This window comes from Haliaeetus albicilla, chromosome 19, assembly GCF_947461875.1.
Source record: "Haliaeetus albicilla chromosome 19, bHalAlb1.1, whole genome shotgun sequence".
NCBI classification, from domain to species: domain Eukaryota; kingdom Metazoa; phylum Chordata; class Aves; order Accipitriformes; family Accipitridae; genus Haliaeetus; species Haliaeetus albicilla.
In genome coordinates this window covers 23,626,353-23,652,868 of record NC_091501.1, presented here as the reverse complement: position 1 = coordinate 23,652,868, position 26,516 = coordinate 23,626,353, and the positions used below count along the sequence as shown (strand labels likewise).

At 46.1% G+C, this 26,516-nt stretch overlaps 1 protein-coding gene and 1 long non-coding RNA gene across 3 annotated transcripts; one reads left to right on the top strand and one right to left on the bottom strand.

Annotated features, from left to right (window-relative positions):
- Positions 1 to 3,255: 3,255 nt before the first annotated feature.
- Positions 3,256 to 7,885, bottom strand: LOC104318239 (uncharacterized). Its single transcript, XR_011328792.1, has 3 exons — positions 7,255 to 7,885; positions 5,433 to 5,534; positions 3,256 to 5,352 (listed from the first exon to the last, which is right to left on the bottom strand). It is a non-coding gene; the product is annotated as an uncharacterized lncRNA (long non-coding RNA).
- Positions 7,886 to 20,775: 12,890 nt separating this feature from the next.
- Positions 20,776 to 26,058, top strand: LOC104316667 (zinc finger protein 436). 2 transcript variants are annotated; one of them, XM_069806805.1, is made up of 2 exons: positions 20,776 to 20,990; positions 21,562 to 26,058. In XM_069806805.1, the coding sequence occupies exon 2, from the start codon at positions 21,573 to 21,575 to the stop codon at positions 22,557 to 22,559; it is 987 nt and encodes a 328-aa protein (XP_069662906.1). In that variant the 5' UTR covers positions 20,776 to 20,990; positions 21,562 to 21,572; the 3' UTR covers positions 22,560 to 26,058. The 2 variants fall into 2 exon arrangements, with proteins under 2 accessions (XP_069662906.1, XP_069662907.1); XM_069806806.1 differs by lacking the exon at positions 20,776 to 20,990 and adding an exon at positions 21,030 to 21,218.
- Positions 26,059 to 26,516: the final 458 nt, after the last annotated feature.

The following is a 26,516-nucleotide window of genomic DNA, read 5'->3' as shown; positions in this document are numbered from 1 at the left end:
TTCTTGAGGCTGCTCTTCCTGCGCTGCCTTCTCCTATTTCTTCCCTCACTTCCTTTCTTTGCCTTGTTGGGCACACAGGGAATATGGATGTTTTCCCAGATTTGCTTCATTTGTCATGATTTTTTACAAATCTGTAGAGAACGGCTTTCTCTTCAAAACAAGAACTACTATTAAGTAATTGGAGAGTTTAGAAAAAGGGGGCAAACCAGTTGCTAGTTTTGCTGTAGTAGGAACAGCAGTAAAGCACCATAACACCTAGCTAGGATAGGTATAAAGAATAATAAGTTACATAATAACCTAAGACAGGCACCACCTTCCTCCTACAATACTTTAATGCTGATAAGATTCTGCCAAATTTAGTGGAGTTTTTCTGCATACCCTGCATCCCATTCACAAAGGTGATATCAAGTCTGGTAACTCAAGAAAAAAAAAAACAAACCCAAGGACAGCAGGCAAAACTCCTCTAAAACCCCTAAAGACAGACACTGATGAAGACAAAGGTGTTGCACTTCTTGAAGAATCTTAGAGAAAATAAGATTGAAGAAGGCCCTCAAGATTATCTGGTACCTACTTTGGCATGTCTTTCTTGGAGTATAGTACACATGGATTAACAAAGCTGACTTCTTCAGATGATGCAAAAATCTAAAAGTCACCTATCAAAAATATCATCAGAAAAGTATTAGTGAGCATGATACCAAGTACAGTGAAATATATCCAGTCTGAATAATACAAGTGAAATTTAGACATGCAATGATGTGAGGTTAGCCTTAGTATTATTTCTGATTTCCAGGGAAGTCACCAAGGGATTGTGTAATGCTGGTGAAAGTTATCCACTGATCTTAGTAATGGATTATAAGAATGAAATCAGTGAGAGTGCTGTTAAGCTGTGGAGTAAGTTCTTAGTAATTTATCACAGAAAACTGTTATCATTGGGCCTAAACCTATTTTTTTCCCTTGTTAGATAACTCTGCACCCAGAGAGAATCCAGCACATTTGAGGATCTTGCTATCACCTTTACTTTCCCGAGAGTGCAATTTCCAAATATCTGGAGGAAGACAAGCCAAGATTGCAGGAGGTGTGGCAAGTCCACTTGCTGGTAGAGAAACTGATAATGGGATTAAGGATTAATTATGTTACTGGTACTCTACAAATGGGACTTAATAAGGAAAAGGCCAACAAAAGTCCTAAAATAGTCCAGGATAAGCATCAGAGAGCAGAGATTGTTCTAGAGCTGTCCCACAGTGAAGGAGCTGCCAGATGACCAGACAATAGAAAGACACTGTTTCCCATGATTAGTTGGATTTTTTTAAAAGAGTATCAATATGTGGTACTTTTGTTGTCCTTATTTCTCTGCATCTGTTACACCACCACCCACAGTCTCGCATTCTTCTTGTCACCTCCTCTACCTATTTTATACCTTCCTGCGCAAAACAGGGCCAGAGACACATTTAGGTCAGCTAGGTACTGCTCTCTGCTGCGCCGACAACAGTATTCAGACCGACTGTGACTGAACAGCAGGATTACTCACTCAGCACAGGCCTGATCAGCGATCGTGCTCCTTCTTGCAGGTACTAGCATCACTGGTGATACAGCAGTGGCTTTCACCAAGGAGGAGTTCTGGACAAAAGAGAAGAGCGTCTCTAAATTCCAACACAACACCTCTCTTCTTGGGGGCCCATGACTCTCTAAGGACTTCACACACATGGCAGCTCTGCTCTGATACTTTACTGGCAACAGCGCTGTCCCCTTCTAGGCACTGAATTTTGATTTGGACTGATTTTTTTTTTTTTTTTTTTTTTTTTTTTTTTACAAAAAAACCCAAAAGCCTAAGGGAAAACAAAACAAAACAAAAAATCATTGCAGGACTGGAGCGGTAAGACTGGCACAGCCACACAAGTTAATTACGGAAGACTGAGGTGGAGGAAAATATCAAATCCTCACCTCTAATAGGCCTGAAGCAAGCTATTTACAGCTCATCAGAAGAGCAGTGCTAAAGCAGCGAGAGCACTTGTATTTACAAATACTTTTCTCACTGGTGCCAAGCTCCTCAGCTACTATAACTTAAAATGGAATGGAAATAATATAAAAGTGATCTTACCCATGTGAAGGAAGCGGGAGTCTAAAACCAGGATGTTTTAACAGACTTTTCCTTCAGAAAGCAAACTGTAAAAAGGACTATATTCTCCTGCCTGCAGAACTCCAACATTTTGAGCACAGAATGAATTCTAGACCTCTCCTTGTGTACAGATACTTTTTTTTTTTAACATGCCTTAGAGAAGCAGATGGACATGATTTAAGATACTAAACCTCCAATCCTAGGACTTGACAGCTGTCAGAGGAGCTTGCATCTCCAGATTACCTCTCACTTGTCTACACACTGCCCAGTCCCCAACATCAAATACACCTGCACAGACACAGACTCAAAATTCACCAGGAGAGCATCTGTGGCATCCTCTTACATATTCCTGAACACTGCAAAGCTCTCCAGTATCCTTGGCAAGCTATCAGACACTGCCCCACACACCCTTTTACATCATTGCCAGAGCACTGCAAGAAGAAAAGGAGGCAGGAAGCATTCCGGATACCTTCCAATATGGGCAAGAAGCCCCCAAGCCCCAGCCCACCTAGGAATAAGCATAGTTTTAGCATCAGAGGTGCTTTTCAGAACCACTTAAGTGCTTAGGAGGACAGCAGGAGAAAGACTTCTGACTTCCACTCTCACTTATATAGAAGGAGAGAGATGTAACCCAAAAATTGGAAGTACGATGGTTTCTCATGCTCCTCTGCAGCAACGCTTCCTGTGGTCCCCAGTACACCTGTAGTTCAGAGGTATTTCAGCACTTTATCGTCAGCTTCAGATGGGACCCAACAAACACATTAGAGAACACCAACATAAAAGGACGCAGCTCACCTTAGGTTTGCTACAAAGTGCTCCTGAGTCTGCCAGCTGTGAACAGAAACATCGTATACAAACTCCCTCCCAACAGGCAAAAATCCTACTTAAGCCCCCATGTAAGAGATTCCTCCTACCTGGTGCAAGCTGCAGAAGTGGCAGACTTTGCTATGTTTTCTTTTTCAGGAGTTTCCAAAGACAGAAATCTAAGGAGATCCTCTTTCCCTGCATCTAGGTAAGATAGAGGGAGAAAAGCAGAAGGAGCGAGGGAAAGCACAAACATTAGAGTAACTGAACTCCAGTTCAGGTATCAAACTCTAAGCATTGGTGCTCTTTTACAAAGGACAGAAGCTCAGCAAAGATTCATTTTAACAAAAATGCAACATTTTAATATTGAACATCTTAAAAAAACCACTAAAATACAAACTTTAACCATTGCTTTGAAAAGGGGATTCTGCTTCTAAGCAAAATGAAATTAAACATCCAAGACATTATGAACAGTACCCCAGCATTTCCTTAGAATGTTAGCAACTCTTACTGGAGCTCTTAAGTCTAGAGCCACATGCCCCCAATACGCTCAACTGATGGAAAACAAACCCCAAACATTTCAGTACAAGTTCACACTAAAGGAATGCCTTTTAAGGCCTCCCAATTTGCCTTAAATGAATATCCTATTAAGTTAAAAGCAATACAAAATCCTCATATGAGCCAGGGTGTGATTTTTCAGTCAACACAAAGACAGTCATACCTGATCCCACAGAGCTTTATCTTTGGACCAGAATCTGACATCATTGCACTGTCACCAATAAGATAACTTGTTAAGAGAAGTAGTGTTTCCCATTCTTAAAATCTAAATCATAGTTTATTAATTACTAACAGTGCATACTTTTAACAAGACATCATAACACACCCCTACCCCCCACACACACCTCCTGCCCCCAACCAACAACCCACAAACACAATGTCAGTTCAAGAGAAAGACTGTTTGGCATAGGCACAAGGCCCAAAATTTCTTTATCCCAGAAGCAATTCAGAGGTAAATCACAGTTAGCTTTTTTTGCACTTTTGAAGCTCAAAGGCACTGACACAGCTACTAGCCTGTGTCACTGATAGAAACAAGGAGGTAGAAAGGACTAAAACTCTGCACTTAGTAGCCTTAAAAGGCCCTGTGTCAGAGTCCTGCAGGAACGGGGCTGGGGGGGGCTGTGTGTGTGTGCAAATAAAATAATTCCCCCCCTCCCAGACTTCGCAAGATGGTACACCTGAGCTTCTCAGTGTTCCTCCCCAAACGGTAATTACTTACCCCCAATGAACTAATACATAACAGTCAACAACATGTAATAATCCAAATAGGATATGACAGAATATCTAAAACCAGACTCAGGTGGGTTCACCTTTGAACAAAAGAACAAGTGTCCTATAAACCAGTTTGGCTTTTCCTCATAAACTCTTAGTAAGCAAGGTAGACCTGAATGGTGGTATTTTGTTGGGGGTTTGGGGCGGGGGTGGTGGGTTTTGTTTATTTTAAACAAAAAAAAAAACCCAGAAAATATTTTTTTGTAGTTTTAGTAGCAATGCTGGCCTAAGAATCAGCTAAGGTCACGTCATTTAAAGCCTTCCTGAGTGAAGGAAGCTTTTGCAAATGGATGCTGGGAATAGAGGTGCAGTTAAATTGAACACCTTTGCATTAGCGTGTTGCTTACCTCTGTATAAATCAGACTTAATAGGAGTTGCTTAAAGCATCTCTGATGATTTTATCATTAGCTTCAGCTCATTAGGAGAGGTCCAATTGCCCAAGTACACGTTAAAGACATATCAGGTAGAAAAATCTGCTTAAGTTTTATGCATTATCTTATGTATGGATGTTCCACTTAACTGCACCCCGGTGATAAAGATCTCTTGAGCTGCCTTGAGAAAATACATTACTGGCCAAAACACCTGCATGCTGCAACAAATGAACAGGCAGTGGATTTGATCAACTGCTGTTTGCTGATGCATCCAAGGCATGTATCTTTCCAAGCCCAAGTGCGTGGTCAGCATCTTCACAGGTACTACAATTACAACATTCCAACACAGAGATCACAGGTTTGAGTGAGAAAACAGTAGTCACATTTGTTTACGTTGGATACATTCATGGCACAAAGCTGATCAAGTTGTAGAAGCTGCAGGATATTGAGGGATTGGGAGCTGAGTGGTAGGCAGAATTCCAGGAGCAGATGACCGGGATAAGAGACTAGTATTTTCAGGAAGGAGACTGCTGGGATTAAGAAGAGGAAAAGAAAGAGACGCTGCTGCAGCTGCCTGCCGTCCTAGTAGAAGTCCTAAACTATAGACGTTTGAATTAATGAGATCATTGCCTGGGAGGAGTATATTCAGTTGTTTCTGAATTTCTTGCAGGACTTGCAGCTGACTTTGCTGATTCAGAAGCAGCATATCCATATTTTCCCTCATTTTCTTCACTGTACAAAGAGAAGAGAATGTTAATGCTTGCTATGTAAAAATACTTGGCATGGCTATTTAGAAGCCTTTTTATACTTACACTCTTCAAGAACAAGATTCAAGTGATCCGTCTCACGTTTCTCTGCACCACACCTTTGCTCTTCTTTATGATGCAAAGAAGGAAATTCAGAATGGTTTGCATCTAAAAGGAAGACAGTGCAAGTCAAGCGCCCACTTTATCACCGCCCACTTTATCACCAATCGCTAGGTTAGCATTTTAAATATGCTTTCACACGAGGAAAAGGCAGCTCAGTAACAGCCCTTCCTCTCACATTTTAAACTTAAAACTTCATTCAAGTCACATGTTGGCCCAAACTAAGCCAAACCAGAACAAAGACAAGGCAGATATAGCCCCCTGAAACATTACAGACTTGGGTTTTATCAAAATCAAGATACTTTCTTCCTGCTTCCCCCATACCTTTTGGGGAGGGGGGGGGGGTGCTCAGCAAGTGGGTCGGGGGGAGGTTGGGGAGGAAGCAAAGCTGGAGCAAGGGAGCTGTTAAGGAATAGGACAGCTAAGATTTAGAAAAATGTACTTAAGGTGTAAGTATGTAAACTTCTTCTTTGAAATCACATCAGATACAGAAATCAACACATTGCAATACCAATGTGGCATATGTTTGATCATAAAAGCAATTTTATTATGGAGCTTCAATTACAATGATACAGTAGCTATAGTTACTCCAGAATAAGTCTGCACGCTTTCTTTTGAAGCGCGTGTAGTATAAGGCTGATCTGATGCTAATTATTGGACAACTGCCAGGGTAAAAATGAGACTATATTTTGTTTTCTTACGAATTATAAACTTTTACCAAAATCTATTAAAAGCCCTTTAGGGCTCATCAGCAGAGTTACTAGGCCACCTCTCTGCACCTACAGGTTGAGTGGTCTCAAACCCTACCTTATGAACTCAGTTTTGCCATTTCATTATAACTTCATTATTATTCATTATAACTTCATTATTATTTCCATTGTTAAGATGAAAGGCTCTCCTGCTCAGAAATCTTTTTCAGGAGGAAAAACAAAATAAAACAAATTAAAAACCCAGGAAAACCTCACCCACAAAACACCTTCTTCTCATGTGGTCTCATGTCCTAATTGCCCTGCTGTTACATGATCTGGTGGCCAAGACCCCAACACCCAGAACAATTCTGTGGGTGGCTACGCAAGACCCAAAATGAAAAATTAAAACATTTTTGACGAAGTATAAAGGGACTGCCCATGTAAAGGTACAACAGAAAAAAACCCACAGTGACAGCTTTTATCCCACAGTTTCTGGTCATTACAAGAACATGGAATATTGCCAAATCCAGAAAACTCCCCACTTTAAACAATCAGCTTGCCTGACAGTTTATGCTATGCTAAGAGTACTACAGAGGGATGGCCAGCAGAGACCTCCCAGTGCAGACAACGAAAAGCTGCTCATTTTATATCCACATATAACAAAAATTAACTGCTAGAGATTACCGAGGCCCTGATTCACAGTCTAAATCCTTTCCGTCTCCCTAAGCTTAGTATTTTGTTGGCTAAGCACTTCTGAAGATCGAGGGCTAGACATCAGGCAACACTATGAAGCAGGAATTAGCAGGATCTCAGAGCTTTGCAGAGCCTAAGGTCCCAGGCAGACTTAATGGCAAAGTCAAAACTTCAACTTTGGCATTTTCGAGGCACTTCTTCAAATGACAGAGATAAAAATATTATGTAGGAAGAGAAAAAAACAACCAAACAAAAAAGCCCCACTCATATCCACAGCAAGGACGAAGAATCGTTTAGGAACAAATGGAGACCACAGTATCTGATATAGCATTCCCTGTGAGTCTGTACAGCTTGAAATAAAACTCAACAGATTTTAATTCAGTTACCTGCTGTGTGTTCACTGGGTCTCTCTCTCAAATGAATCCGTTGATGTTTGACGAAGTTTGAGCACAGATGGAAGCTATTTCCACACTCAGTACACCTATAGGGCTTCCCATCCATGTGGACTCTCTGATGCTGTAAGAGAGCTGTGCTTCTACTGAAGCTTTTCCTGCACATCGTACAGGAAAAGTTTTTCTTTTTCACATGGGTTTTGCGGTGAGCAATAAGGTTTGAGGTACGGCTAAAAGTTTTCTCACATTCCTTGCACTTGTAGGGCCTCTCGCCTGTATGGATTCTCTGGTGCACCACCAGGTTGGCCTTCCTGCTAAAGCTCTTCCCACATTCTACACACTCAAATGTTTTTTCTCTTGTGTGGGTTTGCAGGTGATTCAGGAGCCTGGAGCACCCCTTAAAGCCCTTCCCGCATTCTGTACACTTGTAGGGTTTCTCTTCTGTGTGCAGTTTCTGGCCATCAGCAATGAGGGCAAGTTTCTTGGAACCTCTTTTGTGGCGAGGGGGTTTATTACAGGCGGCCTTCTGCTGCCTTCCCGGAGTGGCTGCCCCCCTGTCTGGGCTGTGGGCTTCAGGTAGCTGAGGCAGTACTTCTTGTGTAATGTCTTCAGGGATGCCTCTCCCTTCCTCATTGTCACTCAAAATGCAGTTCCCTGGTGGAGTAAGAGAGCAATCTGACACTCCTCCTTCCCCAAGGCAGATAAACTGCTCCTTGCAAAGTAACTGAATTTCTCAGGCCTAGCATCAACTTGCACCAGATTCCCCTTTTCCAAAGGGCAAGGGAATTGATAAAGACTGAGACAAGAAGACAAGGAAAAGAAAAAGTGGCACAGGAAAGAAAAGAGAGGTAAGAAACCTACCTCTTCTCTTCCTTCCCCTCCCCATTTCCTTGTTCTTCCTCCCCTCAGGGAATGGTAAAGGAAAGCTGTCAAAATGAAGGAAGGAAAAGGAACAGCCTGAAACGTCCTACCCGTCACAAATATCTGGTTTTAGCTATTTGTTCCTGCAAACTTTGCTCAAAAGCCTTCCAGCCTGCTAAATTAGCATTAAAACTCTGTTTTCAAGCTATGCGTTTGGGTGGGGATACTTCAACACCAAAAAAGTCTCCTTGAGCTTCCTTAGGCAAAATCAACAGGGGTGTTTAGGTTCTTTCTCACTTACGTTAGTTAATATTTACTGAAAAAATTTAAATTACTTCTTTTACGGGACGGCACATCAGGTTTTTTCCCTAATGATCACATGAACAGTTGTAATTATTATAGGTATACTGTATATTCATGCATCAGAGGTCAAAGAGTTAAATCCTTATTTATAAAAAAACAACTAATGGCCAATTAACTATCTCTTTCATATCTAGATCTAACATGACACCTACGTTTCTTGTAGTGACAAGCTAAATAAATTGCATTCCAAGGAAACTCACAGGAAACATTCAAACATGGCCCTTTCTTTCCTAAAGAATGCAACCTATGTATTTCACAAATGAGTATGTATCATTTGGTTATCTTACTCTGCTGACTAAATTTTATATTTACATCAGTTCAGCATTAATAGAATTATAAGTATCATCTGATGCACACTTACCCAAGCTTGATTTTTGCAAACATCTTAAGATGTTTACTGTTAATCCAAATAGAGAACTTAGCCATTAGCATCTCCGATCTAGCTTTAAAATATTCAGTTACTCACACTACATATACTTCCATTTAACACAACAAGTTTGATTTACTCCACTAACAAAAAAACAGGCTTTCTACATTCAAGGTAAAACTCCGCAGTGGAATTTCAGTCCTACCTCTATGACACCAAGGAATAAAATTCTTCAGTAACATGTCCTTGAAGAGACAAAACCCTCTCTATTTACATGGCCACAACTGCCAAGATTAAATACTAGCGATAAAGCAAAAAAACCCACCACTTACTGAGGAATGGGGGCCCATCTCTTACATCCAGGAATTACACTCGAGAAGTAGCTTTCTCCCAGAGGGATAAAAAAGACTCCCTCTCGCAGGAGCAGTCATTCCCTCACTCTACAACCAAGCAGCTAATTATTCCCAGAGGCCCATGCAGAGACCCCAGGTCTCTAATGGTGAAATGGGAACCGAACAACCCTCCATTCCTATCCACAGCTAGTGCTGGGGAGTCACGTATTTCAGATGCAGCTGTGCAACTCCCTCAGACCTTCCTCACCCGTGAAAAAGCCTGAAAAAGAGACATGTGCTGGCTTTCCTTCACTCCAAATGAACTGTATTGCCTCATTTTAAAACAGCTACTAGAAACCCACAGCAGAAAAAACCACAAAATACCGCTGAGCACCTTGCCCTAGCCTAGCATGCCATACCATCCCAGCAACCCAGACCAGAGCAGCCAGCTAAGAAGGAACACAACATCCCCAACACCGCTCGGTAGAACCTCAAGCTTCCCTCTGGGTTTTAACTAGCAGAATTCACATCTCACCTGTATAGCTTGCAATATCGCTCTTCCTAGGCTCCTGGAGAAGAGAGAATACGGGCTCTATCACCGGCTCCATCTAGAAAAGGAGAGGAGAGGTGGAGTGGGAGGTGGGAGGAGGAGGCAGACACAGGTGCGGTGCATCTTGGCAGCACCCACAGGCTGCCTAAAAGGGGCTAAACCCACGCAGGCTGTTGAACACCACCCTCGGGGAGATGAGTCTGCTGCATGGAGCTGAAGTTTGGTGACCTGCGAGCTTAACCAAGAGACCAGCGCGATGAAACCCGGTGTTACCTAGCCTTCGCCTCCCTCGCAGCACCAAGCAGCCCCATCCGAGGGCTGCGCTGGGCCCCGCTCCTCCCTCACCCTCAACACCTGGCGCTCCTTCCCGACCTTCGAGACACCCCCCGCCAGCGAACGGCTTCCCCCTTCCCGCCGGGGCCGCTCCGTCCCTCTCCCAAAGCCTCCGAGCAGCCCCTCAGCCTACCCCGGCCCCCTCCCGCCAGCCGCCCCCGGGCCCCCACCTTCCCTCCCGCCGCCTTCCCCGGCCGGCCGCTGCGCCAAGGCAGCGGGGCTTCGCTCCTCCCCGGGCCTGCCGCCGGCTCTCCCCGCCGAGGGGAGGGCAGAAAATGGCCCCCGGGGAAGCGGTGCGGCCCACCCCACCCCTGGGGCCGACAGGCCGGGGGAGGTGGGGGAGACGCGGGGCGGCGGGCCCGGCCCCGGGGCGCTGGCCTTCAGGGCTGCTCCCCCGGCCTCAGCGGCCTCGGGGCCGCTTCCCCCCCCAGCCCCGGTGCTTGCTGCCCGGCCAGGGCTGCCGATCGCCCATCCTGCGCCGGGCGAGCCGCCCCCCCCCGGGGAGCCCTGGTCCCGGCGGGCAAGGGCCGCAGCGCTCGGCCGCGGGCAGTCCTCGGGTTTGCCTTTGGGCATCGACCTCCCCCCTTAGAATCAGAATATGGCGGCGGGGGCTTTTCCTTCACTGCCCGGTGATGGGAGCCGAGTGCTTTCTGGTGACTTTGTGGTTCCGTCACCTTGCACTCTGGCCACGGTCACTCGTTGGGTTCGCCTAGCCCTCACTGAGGGAGGGGGACTGTTTTGCTCGTCCACGGCACGGAGCGTTAACCGAGGGTCCGTGGCCCCTCTGAGGACGGATGGCGTTGCCCTGGTAGAAGCGCCAGGTTTTCTCCACAGGCTTTCGGGCCTGGTGGGGCGCAGCTTGGCGAGGCGAGAAGGGAAGGCAGGCCAAGGGGAAGACCTGCCCTGTCGCAAGGGAGAACACGCAGCGGCTACCGCGGCAAAGAGAGGGCAACGAAACTCCGGAGCTCAGAAACAACAGACGGACAGATGGACGCGGTGGTCACCCTTTCACGTGGAGCTCTGGGAACCAACCACCCAGGAGTGGCCCCTCTCCTCCGGGCACCTCCGTGCCTCTCCCTGGCCAGCAGGCAGGAGCAATGGGTGAGGAAACAGGCTGGAAGGCATCACCGCCCGTCCCGTCAGCTCTGTGAATCGGTCACCCCTCCCCAAGAGCACAGGCTTCCTCCAAAACCTGCCTGGATGGTTGGTGTTTTACGGACTCGCGTGTGCTGCACATGCAGTGCTGCAGGCTCGCAGCAGAGAGGGTCAGGAGAAGTGGCTGTGGCTCTGCTCCTTCCTCTCCCGGGTTCTCTGGGTACTGCAACTTTTCCACAGCTTAACTAGCCCCATAGTTCCACTTCCCCATTTTATACAGGGATATCCTCAGTTGTTTTTCACTGACCTTCACTTCCATACCATGCGCACACAGATCAAGAGCTCAGTGAACAAGGTGGGCTCTCCCTTTCCATTTGAATGTGGAAACAAAATATTCTCCACACACAAACTGTAACAGAATATTCTGTTTGCTTTCAACAGCTGTTCCTTTCCAAAAGATGTCAAAGCTGATATATTCCAAAAAAGTATTTCAGTTTTGTTAAAATTTTTAGGAAAAGAAACACCTGCTGTACAAACTCTTTTTGTAATTATACCTGAGAGTCAAACATAATTGCGTAACTCAAAAAATTAAGTTAAAACATAAAATACCATTGTATCTGCTTGCAAAGGCCGCAAGAGTTAAATGCCACTCCCTTCCTACCACATCTCTTACTCCCCCCATCTTCAGTAAAAAAAAGTTAAGGAATTCTCCCAGGAGGCATCAGTTCACCTTACTCTCGAGGCAGAGGTTCAGAGGAAGACTAGATCTTGCTGACAATCCTTCTGTCCTCCAGAGGAGCCTTTTCTTCTCTTACAGTTCCTCCTTCTTTCTTTCTCAAAGGTGAACACCTACCAGGAGAGAAATAAAGCAGTCAGCATGCAAGTAGAGATCATGACTGACCTGTCAGAGAACTGATCCAAGAGTGACCTGCAAATAATTATGGCCATAATAATCCTCCAAGTACAACCACCACAGACTCTCCTGCTGTAACCTACAAACTGTTATATTTCTACCCACATAAAGCTTACAACAACAGCAAGGGAAAGACCCATGCATTTGCTCTTTGCTTACACAGAGCTTAAATAGAGAACAGAGACAAAACTGCGTTGCAACCCCTTATCCTCCCCAATGAAAACCCAAACTGGTTGCTTTTCCATCTCAGCAGTGCAGAGCTATTTGGAATATGCAGGTGCCCAGGATCTCAGCGGCATCTGTCAGGTCACCAGAGGATAACAAATTTGTCAGCTTGAGTGTTATGTACAGTCCTTTCTTTCCTTAAATGAAGAAGCAGAAGTTATGGCCAAAATAATTTTTTCCTCTCTTAAAGTAGTCTAATTGTAGCTGTAATGTACAAAAAAACCCAGCAGGTGGAGATCTACTACTGTAGTATATTTATATTACAATAGATTCTTGGTGACCTTGTACTGGACCAAGACTTGACTGTACTTTAATATTGTACAAATACAAAATGAAATGTTGTTTCCTGCCACAAACAGCTTGCAGTCTAGAGTAGCGCTAATGCAATTCCCTCAAATGGAAAGCACTTTCATATATAATAAACTCTAGCATGATTTATTGCATGTTTTTGCCATTTTGTAACTGAATATGGACCAAATTTCAGCTTTCCAAAATCATTCAGGACAAAAAAAAGCTCACCACATTCCCAAGGAAACTAAGAAATTACACAAAGCACGGCTATACACAGTATGGCTATTTGAATAACTGAGGATGCCAAGAACGCTACTTCAAAACACTTGAAACATTGTAATGTACAAATAATTGGAAAAGCATCAAAGGAGTTTAAGATTAGGATTAAAGCATGATTCACCACATTTATTTTACTCCATGCATTTTGGGTTTGGTAGTATATTGTAGATGCATTTTGGAGTTTGGCACGTTCCCTGGTTTTGAGGATTTTCTTGTTTTTCAAGGAAGAATAATGAAGTGAATTTCTCAAATGCAAAGGATTTGATTTTTGGTGATTGTAAACCATGCTTACAAGATAGGAGAATCTACCATGGGAGGCACAGACTCAGGAAAAGACGTCAAAAGCCACGGTGAACGTTAGCGGAACATAAGCTCCAGTGGCGATGCTGGGATGAAAAGGCTAACATAACCCACAGAAGCATAAACCAGGGAATGCTGTATAAAACCAAAGATACACAGAATATTCACCCCACATTTGTCACTCAGGCAATTCCTACAGCAGTAACAGATTAGCTGCTGGGTTGAAGAAAGAACTAATACAAAGAAGTTCTTTGGCATGTATTAAGCAAGAAGTCAAACTATCACAGTCATCCTTTCTGCCCACCCTCCCTCCCGAAGCCCTGTGACACTAATTCGCTGGTACCCCCCTAAAATCTATGGAAATATTAATAAATAAAGAATACCAGAACCTTGCAGGCTTGAATAAACTTTAGTAGCAGGAAGAAGGCGAAAACACAGAAAGATGTAAGTTCTGCCTTCAAGAAACAAGGAGTGAGGCCAGGAGATTGTGTGGCTACATGGGAATTTCTCATTTAGAAGCCTCAGGGAGCGTTCTCAGCACCAATGGATGGATATTTCCTTCTAGGAGCAAGTCCTGACCCACCAGAAGCTTTAAGACAGACAATCTATGGGTTTTCTGCATGACACAACAGACGCAGGAGTTAATTCCCCACACACACACTCTGTAAATCAACAGCACTTCATTAGTTTAAATAAGTAGGCAAATTAATAAAAAGCCCTTCCCCAACAAGTCTAGTCATTAAACTTTGATTTAGCAGAAATTTAACAAGAAATATAACAGCAGATAACACTTGTGTTAAGGACTAATTATACTGGAAAGCAGAGATTTTCCATTTTAAATGGAAGCCATTTAAATGGCTTTAGAGGTATGAAAGAGTAACAATTTCAGAAGAGGGCATATTTAACCCAGGTAGGAAACAATTCTGTTCCATCGCAAAACAGGTTGAAAGACCGATTTAATATCCTCCAAATCTGCCACCATCTGGGCAATCTAGGAAACTGCTTTTCAGTCAAATGCAGGCAGATACAGCTCTCAGTCTTGCCAGGTCTGGGAGAAAAAAAACACCGAAATGTCCCACTTGAAAAGCCAGAGGGTTGTGAATTCTGGTAAATTCTGAAAAGCCAGGTAAGGTTTCCCCTGTGTTGAAAGCATTAAGTCAGGCACTTTAGAGGCATCTAGAAGTTGTCCCATGGCCCAGGTAAATCTCAGTGGGACCTGGGAATATAAAGCCTTTAGCATCCCTCTGCTTCTCAGCAGCACACTTACCCCATATGTCCTGAGACCAGGGTACAATTTGATTTATAAGCTACATGAGTAAAAGATACATACCAGATACATACCAGAAAATGACCCCTTTGCCAACCTCCCCGTAGAGAGGCCAATAAATGGATTTAGAGTCAGAGGAAGAAAAGGGCCTCTTCTTTTGTGCTTGAAGAAAGTGATTGAAAGGAGAATTAGTTGAAACTACCACTGATGTTGGTGTAGCCATTGTCATGACTCAGGGGACAAAGAATCACAGATGGGGTAGATGATAATGCAGTCTTGAAGACACAGTCTGGCCCAAGAAAGCCTTGATCTGAAATAGTGACACATCTTCATTTTCACATGCATACTGGAGAATGTAACTTCCTTGCAGAGATAAGTATGTGTTGTGACACATGTATACATATTAAAAAAACAGGGTTGTGCTGTTAGCATTGATCCAGCAGATGCATCCCCGTTTCATCTCTGAAGTCCTAAGAAGGCCTGCTTCTCCAGATAATATTTCTCAAAGTTTGCTCATTCCTAGATAATCAATTACTTCTGGCTGAATTGGCACCACAATACAGGAGAGAGAGGGAGTTCCTGCTCTAAACAGGTATTTAGGGACACCATATGAAGCCTGACTTTCACCACCCATTCCTTCTCTTTATCGATTCAACAAAAAGGAGGACTAGGGTTCAGTCCCAGGTTCTCCAGTGAAGACAGAAGCCCATAAATCCAAGTGTGAACACACACTACAGTACTCACATGTAAATACATTTGAACACAGACCTGCTTACAGACCTGTCAGTACACCACCCACCTGTGCTCAGCTACATTAGGATTTGCTCGCAGTTTAGATAAGAAATCATCTGAGGCATTCAGCAGTACCGACTGATGGGCAAATGTCAGTGTCGCTGCTCGGGGACTCAGTCTCCAGGCCTATAGCACTACTGATAGATGCTACAAGTCTCACACATAGAAAAGGCACAGATTGATACACTAATAATAACATTCATATTCACAAAGGAGAGAAGTGTTTTGGGATGCTTCCTCCAGGCTCTGGAGTGCCAGCTTCATTTCCCTGCCCTGCCAGTGGTACCCTGCATAAGCTGTGTAGTGCCAGAGCCCCTCATATTTAACCGTCTGCCATTTGTTGACTGGTGCAACTAGACCTTAGTCTCTGTGCCCAGTCAGGTATTAGTAAAAATCACATTTCCTTACCCCTCAGGGAAGAGATAACTTGTCTAAGATTGTGAATATAAGTCATCCAAGACTGTGAAGTGTTTCACCTTCTGCACAGTAAGGCTCCAGGTCCATATTCCAGGAGCAGAGTGGAGCAGAGCAAGAAAAAGGACAAGGACCGACAAAAAAATGACCTAATGTATCTAGTGCAAAGTGTTCATTGCCTGTGAGATCAAAAATTAACTCTGTCATCCTGAGCTGCATAAGACATCTACACAGCTGGCAATCATTTACTAGCTACATCCGTCCATAACGGTATCAGCTAAACTCTGGATGTGAAAACTGAAACCAGGAACAAGAAAGACTCTCAGTCATCAAGATTGTAGATGACAAGATTATTACTGTGTGGGCAACTCCACATTTCAAACAGCATGGGATGATGATACTGACTATAATTATACATTTTTCATTCCACCTTATGGTAAGGAGCAAGTGTTCCTGCTCCTCTGTGTGAAGTACAAATTATGTGTCCGACACATGGTTTTGTTTAAAGAGGAGTAATCACTAATCCAAACAGATTTAAAGACTAATACTACAAGGTGGATAGAGGTTTCTCAGCTAGGGTGCCTTTGGCAGCAACAGACCCAAAACACTATGTACAACTGAGCGGCATCTGTATTTAACCATGAAATAGCTACACCAGTAACAACCAAGCACAGCAGTTTCAGCAAACCAACACAGGGCGAGAGGTGGGTGTAAATCTAGGACAAAACTGGAGGTAATGGCAAAGTAGTAGCAGTACCCAGCTAATACACCTGGACAGATAGGGCCATGACAAAATGAAAAACAGTGCTTAAAAAGCCTCAACCCTCACCTCACCTCAAGGTCCCAAAGGAGACGAGACATATAAGTCTATAGGGAACCAACAGGACACCTTCCAATGCAACCGGGAGAACTGCAGTGGGCAGAAGGAAAGTCTCCATCAATGCAAACGAGAAAAGGGAAAATGGTTTGAAGATCGTTATTCTTCACAGTCTGTGAGACCTGGAGAACCACAGCTGAATGCAGTAGATGGCCACAAACCTGTGACGGATCATACCCTGGGAACCACGGCAAACCACCACAGACTGGTACACATGACTCAGTATGAATTGCTAAAAGGGAAGACAGAGGAATCCGCACAGCATTTCCAAGGAGGAGGAGAGGAAGAAAGAACTGGGGGAGCTATCAAGAAGCCAGTGTCCATGACTCAGTCCTTCTGTAAGACTTTATCTTAATAACAAGACTGTATGGTTTGGGAACTAGAAGGCTGCATGTTATTTGTCAACATACCGGAGGACACAGAGCACTTGAAATGGGCGAGAGTCTGGGAAGGGAATGGTGTGAAAGCACAAGCAGCCAGCCAGGTTGTTAATAAATATTTTCTTTGTGGTTCTGTTTTTTTTTAACTAGAAATATTTTAACATGTTGGGTTGTTGTTTTTTTTTAAATTTGAGTGTAATTTTTTCCCCAGTTAAACCTATTTAAATGACACATGAAAAGATGGCCATCCATTTTAAAGCCCAGATTTACAGTACCCTGTAAAAATAATTTGGCTTATATTACATTAAAAAAATAAGTTGAAGCACAGTATATCTGTTGCCAAGGTCTTAAAGAAAATCAGCCACGAACTTTAGACAGTATTAAAGCCAGAAAGCTTAGTTTCCCCTTCCAATCTGAATAATCATTAGGTCTGAGATTTATTATAATTACCATCTCAGTTTCTTAAGCTTTGTTTAATAAATATCTCAACTTTAAACATAAAACATTTCTTAGATCCATTCATCATATTTCACTTACAAAACAAATTGAAAATTCTAGTTTTTTTCTTTTCTACTATTCCAATTCCACAAACATCTTATGAAGTCTGGAATAAACAAAAGAATTATTTAATACATAGCAAGTGTAATTCCACAGTTTACAAAATCATGACATTGGAAATGTATGTGGATTAAATAAATAATTAAATACACATTAACTTGCAGAACTGCTTGTGTGTATATGTAGTATATCCTCCTTGCTAACAAAAAAAGGATTATTTTGTGAAAAGCTTACTCTTAGTTTAAGATTTCTGAATGTTCAGCAAACAATGAGAATCAATCTCCTTTAGGGAAGAAAAAGGTTAAAAAGTATGCCTACAAAATATGATTAACATTGCTTACTTAATTCAAATTTGCTCATGTGGTGATTTAAACTATGATTAAAATCCTTATTATAAATTATTTTGGTATGAATTAAACTACTATAAATTATTCACAGCAAACCATCCTGCTGTCATCCTCCAGCCTTTTATTGCTGTTATTCTGACGATGCTCATCTCTGTGAGTATTACGTTTCAAAGCTTTTAGCAATGCGTCCCTGGCCATCTTCCCAGCTTTTCCTTACCCAGTGAGCAACTGGCTTAATTTCTATTTCCTTCAGCCATGCTGCTCCAAAGATAGGGAAGTACTTCTGAGCGACAGACAAAACACATTCCCAAACAACTATAGGTCCTCTTTCTTTTTCATACCCACTTTCTTTGTGCCTCCTGTGAGGTTGATGTTGTCCTGTCTTAGGATCAGCATCTTCTTTTGCATTGGCATGTAAATATTAACATAAACTTCCTCTGTGCTGTACTCCTACAGCTGCCTTACTGACAGTTTGATCCCAGGTTAAATCTTCCCTACCTGTGATTACTTTCCAGGTATACATCCCGAGTACCACATTTCCAGCTTGCGGAGAACAGGCTGAACACAATTGCTACCACATTTTTCCCGTTTACCACTTGCTACTTAAAATTTATTTTTCAAGATTTTAAGTTGTACTCCCTCACAGCCCCTGTGAAAGACTTTATCAAAGGCTTTCTCCTCCTCCAGCTGACTATAATGGGCACTCTGCGGGTATGTAGTTCACTGCTTCTTCCTCTTGTTTTTCCATCTCATTGTCGTGGTTTAACCCCAGGCAGCAACTAACCACCATGCAGCCGCTCACTCACTCCCCCCTGCCCAGTGGGATGGGGGAGAGAATCAGAAGGAAAAGGTAAAACCTGTGGGTTCAGATACGAACAGTTTGATAGAACAGAAAGGAAGAAACTAATAATGATAATAGTAACAACAATAAAATGACAATACTAATAAAAGAATTGGAATATACAGAACAAGTGATGCGCAATGCAAGTGCTCACCACTTGCAGACCAATGCCCAGTTAGTTCCCGAGCAGCGATCCCCCCAAGCCCACTCCCCCCAGTTTATATACTGGGCATGATATCACATGGTGTGGAATACCCCTTTGGCCAGTTTGGGTCAGCTGCCCTGGCTGTGTCCCCTCCCAACTTCTTGTGCCCCTCCAGCCTTCTCGCTGGCTGGGCATCAGAAGCTGAAAAATCCTTGACTTAGTCTAAACACTACTCAGCAACAACTGAAAACATCAGTGTGTTATCAACATTCTTCGCATACTGAATCTAAAACATAGCACTAGATACTAGAAAGAAAATTAACTCTAACCCAGCTGAAACCAGGACACTCATGGAAGGCATTTTCTTATTTACACAACTTAATTTCTCTCTTGCAATGGCTAATTCCCCTGGTCAACAACACTCATCTCAGTGAAGCAACATTTGGGTATAAGGTCTGCAGAATTACTAGACAGAGCTGTTTAAAAGGGACTGGGAATAAATCAGAAAACAATTCAGCATGCACGGTGGGGACAACAGAACTGTTTTCCTACCGTATCAGATCAGAAAGAAAAGTTGTGGTTAAGTTTGTTCAAGGGCACAAAAGCATAAAAAAGTCTTTCGTTTCTTCTGCTTTGATTGACTGTGGAAAACACTAGCATGTAACTGCAATTATTTAACAATAATAGTCCATTTTTTAGTGAATATTCATGTCAGTATTTAAGCATACAGAGACAAGTGTTAGTTCAGGTTCTGCAAAGCTTTGCATCCCAATCCAAAAATACGTGTTTCCTGTCCTCTTGGTTGACTCAGGACTTCCAAATGATGCGACTCAACTGCATGAAAGTGTCATGAAAATCTAGGCTTCTTTCTTAGCTTTTGGTAAATCCAAATTTTTAATTTTTTTTCCCATGTGCTCTGAGTTTCCTTTCATCAAAACAGCCACCGTTCCTCATTTATAGAGCAGTCTGGGAATGCGTCAGGTGCTGGAATTCAGGAATCGCAGAATGGTTTGGGTTGGAATGGATGTTGAAGATCATCCAGTTCCAACCCCCTGCCATGGGCAGGGACACCTTCCACTAGACCAGGTTGCTCCAAGCCCCATCCAACCTGGCCTTGAACACTGCCAGGGATGGGGCAGCCACAGCTGCTCTGGGCAACCTGTTCCAGTGCCTCACCACCCTCACAATGAAGAATTTCCTCCTAATGTCTAAATCTACCTTCTTTCAGTTTAAAACAGTTGTCCCTTGTCCTGTCACTACAGGCCTTGGTAAAGAGTCTTTCTTAGGAACCCCCTTTCTATATTGAAAGGCTCTTTCCAAGGTGTCCCCCGAGCCTCCTCTTCATTCTGGAGCCGGAATAAAGAAATGTGAGGGAGGAAACAGAGATGGTTGTGATACGAAGTCATGCCGGGCAGCGTCAGGCGAGGAAAACAACAGAAAAACGTGGCAGCGCGGGGAAGCCGGCGAAGGCCGCACCGCAGAGGAGAGGCCGCCGGACAGCACTGCGAGAACTGGAAGCCACGGCGGGACAGGAGAGCAGGACGGCCAACTGAGGCGGCCCACGGCACCTCGGCCCTTCTTCCTTCCTCCGTGGTGCCCCCACTAAACGCAGACGCCCCGCTTCCAGCGAGCCTACGGCTAGACCCAGCCATGCCCGGGCCCCGCTACGCGACCCTGGCCAGAGCCCCTGCGAGTCCCTGAACGGGCCCAGGGGCCCGCGCCCCGGGGGCAGGCAGGGACGGTGCCCCCGGGGGCAGGCAGGGACGAGCCAGCCGGCGGCGGAGCCAGGCCTCGGGCAGGGCGGCGGCCGCCCCTCAGGAGCGGGAGCGGCTGCGAGGTGCGACCGGGCTGGGGAGTCCGCCGCCGCCGGGGAGGGGCTCCAACCGGCGGCCGAGGCCAGCCCAGCCGCCGGGCCGGGCCCGGGGCCGGGCCTGCCGGGGCTCTCCTGCAGCCCCGCCGCCCGCCCAGCCGCAGTGAGAGGCGGAGGGCAGGGCGGGCCGGGGCCGCAAGGGTTACAACCATAGAGGCCGGCCGGCCGGGAGCCGCAGGAAGTGCCGGCGGGGCGGGCCCGGCCCGGCGCCGGGGGGAAACTTCCCCCTCCCCGCGGCCGGTGGCCGCGCCGAGCCCGGCCGGGGGCTGCGCCCGGCGACCCCCCCCGCCCCGCCCGGGTCTGGGGCCGGGGCCGCGTCGGCGGGCGGAGGTGAGGCGGTGCACGGCGGGGCGGTCGCCGGCCCCGGGCGAGGGACCCGGGGGGGGGGCGGAGGGTTGGTTTTCCCGCAGCGTCGCCGCCGGTGCTGCCCCCCGGGACCGGGGGGGTGGGGAGGCGGCGGGGCTCCGGAGAGGCCGGCCGGGAGCCGCCGCCAGGCCCCGCCGCTGCCGGTAGCTCCTTCCCCCCCCGGCCTCCCGTGCCCCGGCCCAGCCCTCTCAGGTGGGGAGCGAAGCAGCCGCCGGCGGTAGGGGCGGCCGCGGGGTCCCCCCCCCCCCCCACCCCATTTCCCCAGCGCCCGTGTCGGCCCGGGGTGACAGGGCTGGCCGCGCAGGCGGGTGACAGCGCGGGAGGATGGAGCCGGTCCCGACGCCTTCGTCTCTGCCCCTGGAAGCGGCGGAGCCGGGACGGACTGGGCCGGGGTGGGGGGGACACAGACACGCAGCAGCCTGGCCGGACTGGGCCGTGTGGGGCGGCTGTGGTGGCCAAGCGGGGTGGGGACGAGGGGCCGCGGGCCGTGACTAAACGTGTTGGTCGTGTCCCGGCTCTCCTTCTGTGCCGGCAGGTGATGGGAGCATGACTGAAAATGAGGGGGATCTCCAGCCAGATGGGCCGGAGGCGGCCGAACCCCGCGGGGCCATTTCAGACTTTTTCATGAGGGAAGCTTCTTCTCCGGGCTGCGACCAGGAATTGTCCCGTCCGAGGCCAGACCTTCTCCCTCCAGGGACAGGGCCGGAGAAGACCTCTCGCTGCGGCTTCCGAAAGCGTAAGGAGACGGTGGTGCACCAGCGAGCGTTCATGGGAGAGAAGCCCTACATCTGCATCGAGTGCGGGCAGAGCTTCAACCGCAGCTCCGACCTGATCCGCCACCAGAGGATCCACACCGGGGAGAAGCCGTACATGTGCGCTGACTGCGGCAAGAGCTTCAGCCGCCGCTCCCACCTCATCCAGCACCAGCGCGTCCACACGGGTGAGCGGCCGTACCAATGCAAGGACTGCGGGAAGAGCTTCAGCCAGAGCACCCACCTGGTGCAGCACCAGCGCAACCACACTGGCGAGAGGCCTTATGTCTGTGCCAAGTGTGGCAGGAACTTCTACCAGAACTCGGGCCTGCTCCGCCACGCCAACTTTCACACAGGCGAGAAACCCTACAAGTGCCCCCAGTGCGGGAAGCGCTTCAGCGACAGCTCCAACCTCATTGCCCACCAGCGGCTCCACACGGGCGAGAAGCCCTACAAGTGTGCTGACTGCAACAAGTGCTTCAGTGAGAGCTCTAAGCTGGTCATCCACCGGCGCGTCCACACGGGCGAGAAGCCATACTTGTGCCCTGACTGCGGGAAGAGTTTCAGCCAGCGCTCGCACCTTGTCCAGCACCGTCGCACTCACACTGGGGAGAAGCCCTACAAGTGTGCCGACTGCGGGACCTGCTTCAGTGACAACTCTACCCTCATCCGTCATCGTCGTACCCACACCGGGGAGAAACCTTTCAAGTGCTCACATTGTGGGAAGAGCTTCAGTCGCAACTCCTACTTAGTCTCACACCAGCGGGTGCATGTGTGGTAGGCAGCGTCGCTAGGTGTGACCTGGGGGTGGTCTAGGATGCAGCTTCTGACCCCGGCCTGTCCAAAATGTGCCTAAGGGACAAGGGGGTGGACAAGGGTGTGACTACACCAGAGCCCCTGGGTTATAGGCAGCTGGCCAGAGTAATTCCTGTGGCCCACGTTGCCCTTTTCAGTCACCTCCTCCGCCCGACACATCTCGGGCATGGACAGAAAGCGAGCAGTGGTTGCGGTGGGTAGTTCTGCAGCCCTGGCATCCTCTTTCCCAGGTACTAGAATCGGATGCCATCTGCCGTGTGGCCAAGGTGCGGATGTTTTCTCCCACCTCCCCGTGAGAGATGTCTGCCGGGGAGCCTGATGAGAGAACGCACAAGGTCAGGTCACCTGATGAGAGGCTGCTTGGTCATGCAACATATGCACATGTGGTCACGTCAGGGGAAATAAGATGGGAGATGAGGTCCTTAAGGGCCTGTGTTCCACCTGCAGCTGAAATGTTGTGACCGATATAATATTGCACAGTCTATGGAAGCTCACCATGCTTGTGGTCTAAGCCAGCTTTGTGTCTCATACAGCGGTCAGGAAGGTCAAAGCTAAGTAAGTCCTGCTGAGAAGCTGGAGGCTCCGCATTATGCCGCCACAGTGTGCGGGCCAACTTGAAGCACAGGCAAAGACCGCTTGAGTCTGCTTGTAAAAGGAATGTGTAGGCATACCCTGAACCAGAGAGGGAAGGCATGCCTGCAAAGGTTTTCTGCAAATGCTGTGTGGATGGTAGGAACAAGGGAGCTGCAGGATAGGGGCACAGCCTGTTCTGGAATCTCAGAACTGGTGGGTAACCGATGTAGAAAACTATCATACCTGGAGGCTTAAAATAAAAAAAATAAATCAGAATCAGAATTATACTTGCTGCTGCTAAGACTGTGGTACGCAATTTGACAGGTGTATGGAGGTTGCCTGTGAGTTTGTACTGGTAGCCTCCTCGCTCTGCAGAATTCAGATTCACAGATACAGTTCAAGTGGGCTGGTGTGAGCTGTGTTGCAAAATAGGACAGAACAACAGTGTACTAAGACTGATCCGATTCCATACCAGTATTTCTCAAGTCCCATTTTGACCAGTGTGTGTGTGCGCAGGTGTGTAAATAACACCTATATGTGTGTATTCACATATGTATGAACTAGCTTTTATACTAAGTGTATCTTCACACTAAGATGTGAGCAATCGTGTGCGCACACCATGGCAGGAGTCAAAATGGGCAGCTGTATGACACTGCACCATATCAGTACTTCTCAAAATGCTAAACATACTGTATATAGTAGCATTTCTCAATTAGAAGCTGGGAGAAATAGGTTTTGTACTAAAACATCTGAATTTTCATATCAGGACATTCAGTTTTACACTGATTATTTTGTGTATGTGTGTGTGTGTATAAGATCTGGAATTGAGTTGTTTTATTTATATATCTATAAAAATTTTGTGGGCCCTATGGTTGCAAGGAATGACTTCTAAATGTCACTCAGCGTAGTACTCTCCCCCTCGTTTTACACAGGTACGTATCGGTGGCAGTTGTAGGATGTACCCGCCTCATGGTTTTAACTACAACAAATTGCAGTGCAACACTTTACATTGTTTATATTTTTGACTGTTTTGCTGCTGCTCATTTTAGAGACGATACTGACTGGTGTGCTTATCCAGCACTGCTGGAACTTAGAAAAGATTCCTGGTTTTGCGATGTACCTTACTAATCCTGCAGCTGGCTCCATGGCTTCAGCAGGTCTCTGGAAAAAGGAATGCAGACTGAAGCTGGTAAAAGGACTGGAGCTATGGTAGGGAAGAGATGAAGGAAATAAAGATGCTAAGAAGATCGATGGATTTGAGCAGCTGCTGGCCGGGGTTGCTTGTGAAGGGCTTGCTCTACAGAACTTGCTACTCTCCAAGGGATTGCAGGGATCCTTCTGCAAGCCCCAAGCCACTTCTTGACACTCAACTGCTGATAAAATGTTATTTTCATATAGTTTAATAAAAAGGAGCTGTAGGGGGAGCATGAAATTGTTTGCAGCTCCTAGAGGAACAAGGCACCTTTATGTGCAGCTGCTCAGGGAAGTAGAAGGAGCTTTCGGAAATGGGGTGGGCTTTGTTTACACAGGAACCAAAGCCTTCATCTGCAAATGCACATTTTTGCTTTTAGCTTTGTGTTTGTTTGGGGTTTTTTTATGAACAGCTTCAAACCAATGATTTCTTGATTTCTGTTCCACTTCTGGAAAGTGGTTTGGAAATGTCACTAATGGTCATCTAATTGGTTCCAGAAGCGTCAAGATTTTCATTTGCTAGCAGACTTTCAGAAGGGATACTACAGCTCTCAGTCGGTAGGCTCATTTTTAGCTGACTTCAAAGGTTATGCTGCAGTCCAGCTGTAGAACTGATCAATTTGTGTGGGTCTGTCCCATTCCAGTTTAAGTTTCCTAAAGGAAATCTACAGCACTAAAACTGTTTGCCTTTCCCTGGTAAACAGGGCTTCTCAGCCATCTTGTGAATGCAACTTTTCTTTTGGCAATCTGAACGGACTCGCTGTAGTGGCTCGATAAAATTGAACCCAGGTCTGTACATGGCTGAGCTCAACTCAAAGGGAAATTCTCACATCAAGATTCTGGTTTGAGACGCCAGCTGCCCCTGAATATGCCTTCACAGCAGTCCTCAGAGCATTTATTTTCTTTTCTACATGCTTTGTAAAGTGCTGTGTGTACTTAACAGCGCTCTGTAAATTAAGAGGATTGTCGTGCATTTATTTCAAAGATCTTTATGAACTTATTTAATACTGTATGCCAAATCAAAGTGGCCTTAGGGTTCACAGCACATTGCCAGTGCAGTAGTCAGCGGCTAGGACTGGATTGCTCACCAGTGTAAACACATTTCTGGAGTTCCTTTCAACAGCCAGTTAGTTTTCCCTGTTCAGTGTCACTTGGCTGAAATAATTCCCTTCCCCTAGCCTGTCTGCCTTTTACGATTTGTGATCATCTAGCTGGAGAGGAGAATCTGGGCACCACCCTTCCTTTGCTGTTGCAGACGTTACAGGGTATGTTCCTCTTCTTCCAGGAATTTAATTGCTTTGTGGGCAGCACAAACTGGCGAACCAAATTCAGAAGACTGAGGTATGGGCATGTGCAAAAAGTCAAGAACCAGAAGGTTTACTTTCACAGCAGCTAGCTCACTGGCGTCTCTACCAGCTGTCTCCTCCCTCAGGATCATAGTGGGAGACTACTGGAAAAAAGCAGAAGGTAATTAGCTACTATAATTTCAGCAGACCCTCCCTAGCACACTCCATCCCAGACCCATGGTCACCAACTGGTGCCCAGATCCTCCTGCCAGCTGAGAGAGCTCTGTAGAATGCTGTAAATTCCTGTTGTGCTAATGGTGCTTAGATACTACAGTGATACTATGGCACTTTAGAAATACCTAAGATAGACAAATGGATGAATGACGTCTCTGAAATAAAATTTTTCACCCTAGAGTTCTGTGTTATTCCATTTTTTTTTTTCTTTCTTTCTCCCCAGAGTGTCCTCCTGAGCATCACAGTTTCTTGGCCCCTGGCAGGACCAGATTTGGAAATACATGTGTCATCCTTCACAGAGGGATGACTATTACTTAGCACAGCTGCTGTGCAATGCAAATAAGAACCCGGAGGTGAGGGGTATTCTTAGAATTGGTCTTCATTTTCATCTAACATTTCTGCATGAACCTGAAAAGCCAGAGGATGGCACACAGTGCTCACTGTTCCTTTACGAGAGAAAGTGGCAGAACCTTATTCTGCAGTGACACACCATCCTGCTGGTAGATGAACCTGGTTCTAGCAGAGCTTCAGCTGCTCTGAGGCAATTATCTTCCCAGTTCTGTCACCTGGGTTGCATGGGATCTAGTTTTCCAGTCCCTTGCTGACAAAAGTATAGTGATGACTGAAATACAACTTCT